Below are 13809 nucleotides of genomic sequence, written 5' to 3'. Positions count from 1 at the left end.
CCCTAATGGTTGGCTTCCTCAAGCAGAGAAGGGTACTGTAACACCTGAGCCTATGACTTCCTGAGCAGACCAGGATGATAACCTATGCGTTTTGGCAAACCCAGTGGAATGGAACTGCTCTTGACAGGCAGAGCTGATGCCGTTCTTTTGTACATGAGCTGTAGATTTACCTAGGTCAGCCCAAGGGAGTTTGATCCAAATGGGAAACCTTGCATATTTCAGCAGTTTATGTCCGTGCAGGCACAGGCTACTTTCTTGCCCCGGCTGTGCCCTCTGGCTCACTGGGGCAGGCTAATGACTGTTCTTCTGCAGTCACAACTCAGCCAAAGTATCCTGTTAGCTTGGAAGCTGTGACAGCTGCATGGTTTACAGATAGCACCACCATTACCACCTTACACAGATACTGTTTGTCTATTCAATGCTGTACGTGGAAGAAGTTGGTTTTCAGGAGTGTAATTGTGCAGGCTCCCAAACTGGGTTGTCTGGCCTCGCTTGGCTCCACAACCCCATTGCCTCACTGAATTTCCAGCTGTACAAAATAGGGAACAGATTGTAAGAATGATGTAAAACATCAAGCATTCTCCTGTCGCCATGGATAAGGTCACTGGTGGAGGAAAATGTAGGCGAATAATAAAAAACGCGACTCAATGTCCAGTTAAAGGTGTCCTGTTAAAAAAAAAAACGGAGGCCCACATCTGGTCATCTCAAGACACTTAGTGAGATAACTGGGTTTGGATGGGGTAGGGTTTTGGGATGGGCCAAGCAGAGAAGGGAGAGAGAGCGAAGGAAAAGATGGGGAAGGCAGACGTGGACAGCATGGAGGGGGGCTTTTTGCTGATGAAAGAAGAAACTGTAAATGGAAACCTGGCTCTTGGACTAGAGGTGCTGGAAGGTTGTGATAAAGAGCCAGAGCTTTGAGCTGGCTCTCTCTCTCTCTCTCTCTCTCTCTCTCTCTCTCTCTCTCTCTCTCTCTCTCTCTCTCTCTCTCTCTCTCTCTCTCCACTGGCCTAGCTTCCTCTCCCAGCCCCATGACTCACTGGCTGCAGGACCATGCATAAGCTGGAGGGAACCTTCAGCAATCAGTGAAAAGCAAGCTTAGGAATAGTGTTAGAAATTGTAGCTGGTGTGTGGTCATTACAGTATACTTACATTCAAATTCATCATAGTATTAGTTTACTTAATCCAGTATTTATATACAATATTTGTAATTTGAAAGAACAAATCTTTTATGTCTTTAGGGACAAAAGCAGCTGATAACGCATCTCATTTTAAGTGAAAAGGCATCAACTGAGATATACTGAAATATTTGACGTGTTGTCATTTTTTATTCATTATCTGTAGGTAGTTCACACACAACTAATACACAAAGGTAAATTACTAAGTGAGCCCAGTTTCAAGTTTTGGAGCTATCTTTGATAAGCAGTGGGCACTGGGTATGGATCTGTCTAAGTTGTTGTGGTGGGCAAGAGGGTTTATATCGACTGATTAAATCTGGCTGTTCTTCATACAACAGTGTTTAGACAACTTTGACCAGCTGCGGGTGAGAGAGGACAGGTGTGTGTTGGGCACGGAGCACTTGTGTGGAACCCAACACCACCTTGGGGAGATGCACTCATGTTGAGGACAGTGAGGGAAATTTGTAGAGCTTGGAGAGTGCAGGGTTTCACATGGGAGACCATAATGCTGTGGACTCTCCCCTCTTTAACTGCAGGGATCTTATCCCATGTATAAACAAGGAATTCAGTCCTGTTTGCTGCTATTTCAAATCTATGCCAGTGCTCTTTGTATGATCAGCATTTGGTAATTGTACGAGACCTTTCATACCTCAAAACAAAACAAAAAAGAAACTCACCATCTGAAAATGAAATGAATGGAACCTATAAACATAAAAAAATTAGAACAAATAAAATGTAGATCTAAAATGGAGTTGTTGTAGTGTAGTGATGAAATGACCATTTTGAAGATTTTAGTATGTTAGTTCTCACATTATCAGTCCTAACAGCTACTCCTTATTTTAAGGAACTTTCAACCCAGCTTCTCCCATAAAGTACAGTGCAGTTTTTTCCAGTTAAAGGCAAAATTGCCTTAAAAAATGGAAGAAGTTTTTGACTAGCTGTTCTTAAAATACATTTTCTAAATAATTAAACTGAACACAACTAGTTACCTGCAAAAAAACATGTAAACAAATAATTATTAGAGGAAAATATTTTGGTAACAAAGACGTTTTGATCTGTCTGTGCTTGATGCTTATTAATACTTGATATTTCCATTAATAAAACGGCAACACTTCAAGGTTAGACTTTTTCAACTAATTGCTTGCACAAGATATAATAACAAAGAACAATTTGCAAATATCACACACATGAGAATGTAATAGTAATATTAATTTAAAGGTGGAAATTCATTGATTAAAATCAATATGATGGTAATGGAAGGAATTTTTACATTTAAAATGATATTTAAAAAATATAATCTGTACCTTGTCAAAATAATATTAGTAGTTCATACAGCTCCAGGGACCTGAAGGTTGTGGGTTCAAGTCTCGTTCCGGGTGACTGTCTGTGAGGAGTGTGGTGTGTTCTCCCTGTGTCTGCATCGGTTTCCTCCAGGTGCTCCGGTTTCCTCCCACAGTCCAAAAACACACGTTGGTAGGTGAATTGGCGACTCAAAAGTGTCCATATGTGTGTGTGTTTGATATATATATATATATATATATATATATATATAATTTTTATTTTTTTTCATGATTTATTAACACCCCCACCTCCACACCCAAGATACCTGAATATCAACAATGAGTCAGAATAAAAATCCCCTGATCTCTTCTACTTCGCAGGACAGCCATGTTTTTAAAGCTTTCCTTTCAAAGAGTGTCTGATGGTTTATTGAGTTTGAGGATGGTCACCTGTGGAGACAAACATTGAAGTGTTTCTGCAGAGCAGGCCCAGGCTGCAGCAGACATGTGCGGAGTGTGATCTGTGTTAGCAGGGATCTGAGGGCCCTGGAGGAGAAGCCCAGCTGTGGAGGCAGGCGGTGTGAAGAGAGAATCTCAGCGTGTTCTTTCCTCTGTCCTGCTCTGTGTGCACACATACACACACACAGACACACGCGCACACACATACTCTCGTCTTTTTGTCACTCTATGTCTCCAAGAGGATGCTGCATTATTCATACAGAAAAGAGAGGAGGAAGGAGGATAGAGTGGGGAAGGATCTTAATTAGGCTGCCTGAGCGCCCCCACAAGGGATGATGGGATAGGTGAGGGTAGTCTGTATGAGAATGTGTGTGTGTGTGTGTTGCACTATCTTAGCCCTAATGCCAGATCGCCATCATTCACTGATGGAATCATCTGTGCTGACCAGGAATTCACAGCAGCTCCAGTTTCCACACAGGCCTTTAGAGACCGCAAATGGGGTGCGCAGTGTGAGCTGGTGTCCACAAAACAAGTGTGTGTGTTTATGCACTTTACATTAGTTCAGACATAGTCTGTCTCTTATATTGCACTCAGTAGGAGGGTAAAGAGAAACCTTAGAACTAGAGGGAGTTTGTCGTTTCTAGTTAGTTCTAAATGGGTGTGAGGTAGATATTAGCACATCTTGGGGGATTTAGCATGCAGCATGCAAAGATACCTGTGGCTGTAGTGACGGGTTTATCTGAATTGGAGCTCTCACTACATTTCTGGCTTGCTTGTAAGAAAGGCTTGCCTGAAACATGTCTGCAATACCTGAAAATATTTCAGCAGTAAATAGACCGTAAAGTAAATCCCTAACAAGGAGCAAATGCTGAAGTATGTATGGATTTTACACTTCTTCGCTGTGCTCTTGCAAGGTAAAGAGAAGCTGCTTTTTTTTAATCTGTCATAAATCCTGACTTCAAACAGATCTGCTAAAATCTTTTTTTTAAATCTTTTTTTAGAATGCATAGCTGAAATATGGCCATGCAGCTAAATCCTGAGTCGCAGACCTGTGGATAGTTAGGCAGGGCTCAGGCTAGTCTAGTGTGTAGTGTGTTCATTTTACTTCCTGGGATTTAATTAGAAAATGTTGAATACACTCACTTTGAGATCAGTGTTCTTGAAATGCTCAGGGATAAAACCTTTTTAACCACTGATATAGTAAAATGACTCTTGATAAAACTGCAAAAAATGCCCTCATCATCTTGCCACGATTATATTTTGTAATTTTTAAGTACTGCACTGAGTACTAATATTATCAGAATCATTCCTGTGTGCTTTCAATGTGCAACCAATGGCATGAATGCTGCTTCGTCTCTCCTCTGTCCCTAGAGATGATCCATTCCCTCTCCAAATGTACTCTAGCCTGCTTCAATCTGAAAATCACACCCAGCAAGCAGCCTTTGGGCCGCCTCCTCAGTCTCTTTTATGGTTTTAAGTCACTTCCTCATCAAGCAGTGAGTCGGTGCACATGCCCTTAAACACTCTCTCCACATTACTTAGCTACTACATGAGGGAAGCATCCCTGAAGTGCCATGTGTTTGCGCACACTGGTGTGTTGGTCTAAAAGTAGAAAGTCCAGATTAAATGGTTTGTGGACCTTGCTCCAAACGTGGAGCGTCCAGATCAAGCAGTTTGAATCAAGAAATGTTTTTTAAGCACAGTTCTTGATTTTGTCTTTTTTCAGGGTGTGTATATTTTCTTTTTTCTCTTTTCCCCTCTCCATGTCATTTGTATTTTGTGCCAAGCCTCTTTCCCTCTCAGCATACATTCCCTAACTCTCTCTGCAAGAACTTTTTGGAAGGCTGAGAGACAGAAAGCATATGGGCAAAGATGAAGGCAATAGTCCAGTCACGGTCCTTCAGCTGTTTACCACCATGTGCTCTGTAACCGTAGCGACATCGCTCTAGAGCAGGATGGGGTGGGGTGAAGGCTTTTATCACAGCTCTGTGCTGGGGTGTTCAGTCTTATGTTAAACTAAAGGAAAGCTGGGGGGAGTTAGAACAAACCCTCAGTAAGAATGACATCACCAAAGAGGAATTCACCCCTTCTTCCAAGCCTTTTGTCATTCTTTTGAGACTTTCTTATCCTTCCTCTACTCTTTTCCCTACTTTGTTGCATAGGATAAAAAGAACTACTACTTTCCCGGGATGTAAAGCACACTGATCCTCCTAAATAATTGTGTTCGCAGTTGGCTGTAGTGGACTGAAGCAGCGTCTACATCTGCTCCATCTCATCAGCAGCCTAAGGTGTACTGGAACATTGAATGCAGTTTTAAGAGACATGAAGTGTTTTTTGTGTGGAAACAATTTTCAACCCTAACCCCCCCCCCGCCCTAAACCAACATAATGACATAAGCACATGCAACACTCACTCGCTGTCACTGCCTTGCATGCTGCGTCTCTGCTTTAAATAATAACACATTACATCATCTGCAGCTGCCCCACAATATTTTCAGGGGGTCTGCCAGTTGCCGTGGTGATGAGGCTAAGTCATGGGCCTGGACTGCCACACCCCCCCCCAAAACACACACACACACAAACGCATATGCACACTGCAGGACATGCGCGCACACACACACACACACACACACACACACAACAATAGGACACAGGTGTCCCATGTTCTCTATCTTCTGTGGACCCCTCTTACGGGACGTGTCTGTTTAGAGAATGCAGACAGCTCGCCTGTGTTATGCGAACAGGAAAATACAAGCCACAGAGGAAGGGTGATGGCTGTTTTTTATCCCAACCCCCCTCCCCCTTCTTTAGGTTTTTCACTCTCCTTCTCATACTCACTGCCTGTGTCTCTTGACCCCAAAGCCAGGAAACATCTGTAAACTTGTCCACGGGTAGGGTCATATTGGAATGCTCTCTTGGGCCTCTGTTGGATAGCTCTGAGGGAGCCAATCAAGAAAGAGCCAAAACGTGCTCAGAAATGCAGCAACAGTATGGAGATGGAGACTGTTTCCTGGATGACTCTCTCGCTGTGTGTCTTCTGAGACAGATAGCTCTTCCTTCAGTCCCAACAGCTGCTCTCATTCGTTATGCTGCACAAAGCAATGTAATTGGTTATTGAGTTTGCTGGGGTTAAATCTATGGGTACTGGGCCCTGTCAATCAATGGATCAATCTGTCTTCCCTGTTTCCTTCTTTGTATTGAGAGGTGCTATGATAAGCATTTTTCGTATGAAGGTCATGTTCTCTCTTTAGGGGCAGACAGGTTATAACTCTGTAGTATCAGCTATGGTATAGTAACGTGGAGAAAGAGCTGAAGTATTCAAGTGGGTGTTGGAACATAAACTTCAAAATTTAATCTAGGCATTACCATGGATGGACTCTACTATTTAATTCTAATTGGACAGCTGTGTAATGAATTGCATTGACAGATGTGTAATAATTTATTTGTAGTTGATATAAATAAGTATGATACTTCTGACTGAAAAATTAAGGAGAAATAATTGGTATAAATTAATAAGCTTGTCATCACTAGTAATAACTGCATATATATATACACACACACACTGACACACACACACACATAAGAAGAAATGTGCTCTTGGTTAATTGAAAGAAAACATGACCTCAACAAAAGATTTGCAATTGGAAAAATGGAAACGATTATAAAACTCTATGAAGAAGGCATTCCACAATGTAATGTGGTAAAAGATGTTGGTTGTTCCCAGTCAGCTAAAATGTGGTGAAAGTAAAAACAAATTAGGAACATTATAAAAAACAGAACAAGGAAAACATAACAACATAGATAGAAAATTCAAAGCAGTATGCCTTGAAATGGGAAAATGCACAACAAAACAAATAAAGAAACAGTGAGAAGGAACAGGACTCCATGTATGAGATGATTGTAATATACAGGGATGAATCATAGATCTGCATTGGTCAAGGTGACGCAGGTACGTTTGCTTGGTGCTGTTCTTTCCATTTCCATATTGACATATTTATACTAGACAAGTGATTTTCTATAAAATAAAAAAGAGATTCCATAATATTTTCCTCAACATTGAGTGATGAATTTAATTTGTTTGAGGTTTGCTTAATGAAGCCAAAAGTTCAGCTACATTACTTTTACATTACTTTAATCAATTAATTAAAAATTTGTTTCGTATATGTGGTGTTTTTTAAATGCTACAAAATACAAAGCTGGGTGAATATCCACTGTGGTGATTCCATAGTAGTGTAGCCTTTTTTAGTGCAGTTGGTCTTTGAAAAGTACATGATTTTTGTGTAGTAATAAGAGGTCTCTGATTAAACAGAGATACACATGCTCAAGTAAAGTTTACATGTCCTGTTTGGTTCATTGTAAGAGATGTATGTTCTCAGTAGCAGGACCAGTGAAGAGGAGCTCCACGTAGCATTCGGGACAGAGGAATATATGACTCACCCAATTAGCAATTCCACAAAAAACAAAACACTTTATAACAAGAGCGCAAGGAGCCATGGCGGCATTCCCCAACTGACTGTATAAAATCTCACTGGCCAATACCTTATTTTGTAGGCTCTGAGGCTGCACTGAAAGCAGATGTTATTCCCTCATATAAGGCTTTGACGTATGCCCTCACAGATGTGTATAAGATGGTGCTGTAGATTAGGAATGCGTGTTAAAATATTTTTCGAAATATGTTTTTTAGCACTAGTGTTGGAAAATTCTAATTCAAATGATAGCAAAATACAGTATTGAGATTTTTCCATCCACTATTGTGAATTAAGTTTTTTTTAATTGAATCACAACCATTATTGTATTTTTTTTGTATCGTGCCAGACATGCACACCACATTGATATTTGCTTCTGATTGAATAAATGTGTTTATTCATGCAGAAAAATAGATATGGATTATTTAATAATGCTTTATTCCACTGCACATGCCTTATTTAAATACCTGATTAGGCGAACAAAACAAAGATGAGACGTTATGTGACTAACCACACCCATGCATGTAGATGAAGGTGTAGACTCAACTCTTTTCTGCTGGCCAGTTACATCCTACTGAAATGGGGAAACTCAACATTAATCAAAAGACTCGCACTCTGACCTCCAGAGTATCTGTATCTGAACTTTACAACTGCGGTCCATCCAGCTGGCTTTTGTTCACACTGTCTCGTGCACATTGCTCAGGGTTTTCCCCTCCCTGGCTGCTGTTTTTGGTGGAGGCTGGGGTTCTGACAGGCCAACTGCTCGTCATGCTTAGTGTGCTGCATGGAATAGAAACTTAAATGTTTGTTACAATGTGACACTTCCCTCTGCAGGGAGGGAGGCTGCCTGTTGACCTTCTATTGCCCCCCCTTCTCATCCCAGAGCCATCTCACAACACACTCATCAGTGCCTGCCAAGTGTAACAGGCTGTCAGCACATAAGTGAGAAACAGAATATTAACATACTAACATTACTTAGCTCTTAACTGTTTGAGCACAACTATGGTACGTCCAATTTATGTTTATAGAGATGCTACATGTGATGATTGCTTTGCTACAACAAAGATGATTAAAACAGTACTCGTATGAAGTGACTGATCAAACTAGACTTTGGATGTCATATGACAAGTCTTGGCCTGCTATTGGACTGGTGTCTCTTTACACCCTGCCCCCTCTGCGGTTGCTGCCAAAACAATGGTGATCTCTGCTCTAGTAATCTACCTCCCCGATTGGTCCATCCCAGATTACTCTTGGGCCACCAGCTGTTCAGAGCTCAGCAAAGCCTTATTTTCTTTTTTTCTCTGAACATGAATCACAAGTCTGATATTCCTTCATTTCAGTTTATTTATAGAGACTCATGGAACCATTTGGGACCTGATCCAATCACATTCACTGCAGAAAAACAATGGCAAGCTAGAGGAAGCCGGAAGCCCTTACTGCACAGGACCGATAAGGGCCCATTTGCATCCCACAATCCCAGGGGCCAAAAGAGTTCCTGGCTCAAGATCAGTCTGATTTCTCTCTCTCTCTCTCTCTGTCTCACTCATTTAAATCTCCAGCATTTATTGTTTGGATTCTGGGATCAGAACGCCCTTATGCATTACTGCATGTCATGTAATGTGACTTTTAGAAGGCGGATGACTCTCCATATCCCTCGCGGCTACACCCATCACACTGAAATGCAGCAGGATTAAGGCAGTTGGAAACTCATTTTTCCCAGTGTACACTGAAGCCTTCCTGAAACAATGACAATTGTGCAAGTATTTGTACTCAGCACGGACTATAGTCTGTTTGTGTTGTGTTGAGGAAATACTCTTGGTGCCCTGAAAAACATAAGGCAATTCCTGATATCATATCAGAATTAATTAAACATGGAGACTCTTGGGCGTCTAATGGAAGACTGTCTGTGAATAGACCACCAAAAATAGCACAACAGCCAGACGACTGTTATTGCAGCTGCTTTCATAAGTCCAGTCCACATGTACATAGATCCATAGTACTTATTTAAGTAGATGCTCTAACCTTGGATATTTAGTTACTATTACAATCACCTATCAATCATATTTTAGAGGTTTGCCTGCTTAAAGGGATTTACTCAGTGTCAGGCATTAAGATTTGTAGCCATTTTAATGTCATTTAACTTGCTGTTCTAAAAACAATGGCACACAACCAAGTAATGAACACACACGTGGCCTCTTGTCAAGAATGAACATTTGTTTTTTTACCTTTTAAATGCTAGCGCTAAAACGTGTCTATTTCTGTTGAATCTGCATTTCATGAAGTCTCAGTGCTGTTACAGTGTTGCATTTATTTATTACGTTAAGAATTTTTGAATATTTTATGAGCAACAAATTACATTTTAGACTATTTCTATCTGTCTATCTATCTATCTAAACAGTAGCATGTAGCAGTAGTAAAATAAAACAGCAATAAAAGTTTTCTGATCTGAACTGAACACTGAAGGAGCCTTTTTTGTTCACTCTGAGGCCTTGTGCATGTTTTTTAAAGTGGCACAAAATATGGTAGCACAAGCTATATACACACTCCCACATTTCACCCTGGTCAATGGGGAATACCAGAATGATGCCACATTTGAGAATGTTAAATTTAAGTTGGTGTGGATTTTCTGCTGCTGATGATAGTCTATGCTCGTATGTAAGGGAACATTTATTACATCACAGCATTCGCAGCTTCAAAAGTCATTAAGAGCATGGACATTCTGTACAAGATTTGGAAAATATATTGTTTACCCGGGAGCCTTACATAAAAAGTGATAGTAATTCATAGTGGCTTCATCATTGTGGAAGAGCACTTTATGAGACGATGAACTTTATTTTTATAAAGCGACGCTGGCTGGCTAAATTCTAAAATCTCAGTATATTCAGTGCCAAGCATTGGGAGTCTTTTTCTTGGAAACCCCTTATTATCTGCTTTGTACAGATCATTTAACATTTTCATGCTGTTTGGACTCTTCAGCATGGTTTGGGCAACATAATTTAATTCAGTGGAGCAAAATCCTCATTCTGCTTCTTTTTTTTTCTCCTTGTTTGCCAGGAACGACTGAGCGTGTGTGCTTGATCCAGGGCACTGTTGAGGCCCTGAACAGTGTCCATGACTTCATAGCCGAGAAGGTGCGGGAGATGCCCCAGAGTGCTCCTAAAACAGAGCCCGTCAGCATACTTCAGCCACAGACCACTGTTAACCCTGACCGCATCAAACAGGTGAGAACACTTACCCTCAGATCCCAGATTCTACTTTCAGAGTCTCCTTCTGCCATACACACCTTTACCTTCACGTCCTGTTTCTTCCTTGTCTCTAAAAAGCTGAGGAGATAGAATGGAATTTTGGAGTTACTTTTTAGCTTATAGACATCTGCATATAAAGTCCTGCTTATGACTCTGAGCGTATATTTGTCCTTTTTTTTTACAGATTTGTTAGATTCAGTACACAGATTCATAGTAAGATTCAGATGTGGATTTATTGGAAAAGTGCTAAATATGATGTAAGTCATGACCTTGGACCAAATGACCTTGGATCTGTTAACAACTAACAATAAAACCAAAATCTTGTAAATACAATGCTGAAAGTTGCAGAGGAACGAGGGTGACATTTTGATTATAAGAGTCCATATTGTAAACATATTGCAAACTCACATATATTCCAGGCATGGGTCAGATAGACCTAACATAGTGCACTGCATTGTTGTCAGTATTGATTCCCCTCGCTTATTTATGGTTTTCTTAATTAAACTCCTCCAAGGAAAAAGAGAGAGCAGAAATCTATGAATAATTTAGTACAGTGATAAATGTTGTGCCCCCCCCCCAACACACATAAACACACACACAAAATTCTCTGTTGAGCAAGACTTTCTTTATGCTTATGTCTCTGTAAAGTGCCATAACCTGGATTCTGAGAACTTATCAGGGAGGACAAGCTGCCTGTTCCTGCAGAGCTGTCGGACTAATTATTAATGAATGTAATTATAAGTTATCAGACGGGGAACATACCTCACTGCTGCTAGGATAGAGCTTCCACAGTAATATTCACATTGGTAATGATCATTAAACTGCAGACAGATTTACTTGTATATGTACAGCTTTAAATTTAAGATGCATAGATTTACATATGTATGCAAATATTATTATGCTGTGCATTGCTGTTATAAATTATATTCTATTAAATATTTGGGACACTGTTACCATTTTTGTTCATCAAAGAATAAGAAAATACCTTCACAGACATCGTAACAAAAACTATTTGCTATTACAATGGCTTTATATTGCCAGGTTCATGTTCACGTAAGTTCCTTTGTATGTATATAAAAATATTTGGCGGTATTGTCGTTAAAAGCACATATTGAAAATGTTTTGTATTCTGATAAGTGTTGATATCGCAACTAAAGTAAAGAGAATGTAAACATTGTTCTTAATGCAGTATATTTGATCTTCGTGCTGTACATTTTATGTATTGGAGATTCCCAAGATCTAAATTTCTTTGGATTGAACCCTTAAGGGTTTCTGATCACGCCGGTGTGATAAAACCTCATGAGCACTGAGCACTGTTTCTATTTCATTAGAAAGATAGAAACTGAGATATCATAATTGAAATGTGATTTAAAAAATATGCTCCCCAAGTGAGTAAAAGTGTGCAAAATTGGATGGAGCAACTCTATATTTCTTTCATTTTTTTATAAAATGACTTATAAAGAAACAGAAAAAAATGTTTTACTGTAAAAGACTTTACTGACTATTTACTATGAGCTGCATACAGTAAGGGAGGTGTAGGAGGGGCCAAACTTGCTGGGAGAGAAAGAGAGTGAGAGACGGCTAAAAAAAGAACACAATACAAAATTCATAAATATGATAATATGGTTAATTATGGTAAATATGGTTTAATATGGCATACAAAGTCAAATCAGAAGTGTTCAAGAATTGCCAACATAAGCAACGTCTCTTTAAGATTAAGGATAAGTTAAAAAATACCCACCTAAAAGTAAACATATACGGTTAGTATAAATTATTTGGGTATCCTTTTACTCAATACTCAATTATGGGCATATTTGCATAGGGATGCCTTAATGTGGCACAAGTCAGATGGTGATGAATGGGGCCTGTAAAAGTGATGCCGTTTGAGCTGGTTCCTGCAATGCGTTTTTCTGAGCTTGTTGTCAGAAGCGCGGCTGTCGTGGCATGTGTCTCATTACTGCACGCCCCAGGGAGCGCACTGACTGAGGGATGTAAGATAAGATGTGAAGTCATGTTAAGCAACAGCTGCCAGCCTCCCGACAGGATCGACAGCCGCTAATCTCGCAGCCAAATGGTGACAGGGCAGGAGCACCGCTAACACTGAACTTCATCTAAAAGCCACGTTGTGACTGGGCTGCCACCCCACGCTAGCACACCATCACACACAAGAGAGAAATACACACTGACTTTTCATAAATTTCTCTTTCTGTTTTCATAAGTTGCATTTCTGAAAGCATCATCAGCTCAAAATTAATAAAGAGGTCAGTGAGTAGATACTGATTCCAAACTATTGTTTCTTTTTCAAACTTCTGTTATAAACATAAACTTTCCCTTTGTAAACTATAAAATAGACTTTGTTGATTGCACTTCTGTATGAGCCATGCTACAAGACGTGAAAACCAAAATCCTCGACAAGAGAAAGTCATTACAAGCAATGAATTACATTTTAAAGATTTTAGACACAAAAAAAACGCACAGTTTTTTGAGCGTGTATAATGGATAAGTTCTTGGGCTTTGTAACTCATGATACACATGAACAGACATTGCAAATCTCTGATCTAGTGTTCTTTGTAGAAATATTGAACTGATTCTAAACAGCTTGTTGTTTTCAGCTGTTTATTCTCTTTAATTCAATGGCCAAAATGTCTCTGCCATGCTAGAAGACAGCATTTTTTTATTCCTCTCTTCTTAAACCAAGACTGACCTTATCCATAATTTCATTATCATTCATTTATATGTTATTAAACAAATACACACCTCAAACTTTGATGAGATTGAGCAAACACTGCTGAGAACCTGATACCGGTTGTGTGGGTCGGAAACAAGGAGCTGCTGGAGTCATTATACTAGTTAGTTTTTATGTTAGTTTACATTCTACATTCTACATTACATTCTCCACATATTTTTGTTAAATCCTATGACATGTTCAACAAGGACTAAGAAGCGCTGTGAAGAGAGGAAAAAAGCTGAATTTATGCGAAGCCGCTTTATTTTCTATCGCTCTACAATGTGCTCTCCTCCTGCAGTGGCTTCCTCAAGCAAGGCCGGGTTTCCTCTGACCCCTTCCTCAATCCAGCACCACCTGCTTCCCACATCCTGTTGTTGCTCACGCCGTACAGGAAGTCTCTCATAAATGAACAGGAAATCGGGAGTCGCTGGTACTCCAAGATGATTCTGACTGTTCT

At 40.0% G+C, this 13809-nt stretch overlaps 1 protein-coding gene across 1 annotated transcript in view; it reads left to right on the top strand.

The window, feature by feature from the left end:
* The window catches only part of nova2 (NOVA alternative splicing regulator 2), a 50164-nt gene that overhangs the window by 20117 nt on the left and 16238 nt on the right, over positions 1–13809 (top strand). Inside the window, exon 3 of the mRNA XM_066665102.1 lies at positions 10434–10600. Coding sequence (XP_066521199.1) covers positions 10434–10600 — 167 coding nt within the window. The remainder of the gene's footprint in view (positions 1–10433; positions 10601–13809) is intronic.

This window comes from Hoplias malabaricus, chromosome 1 (genome assembly GCF_029633855.1).
Source record: "Hoplias malabaricus isolate fHopMal1 chromosome 1, fHopMal1.hap1, whole genome shotgun sequence".
Lineage (NCBI taxonomy): Eukaryota > Metazoa > Chordata > Actinopteri > Characiformes > Erythrinidae > Hoplias > Hoplias malabaricus.
This window is presented reverse-complemented; position numbering and strand designations above follow the sequence as displayed.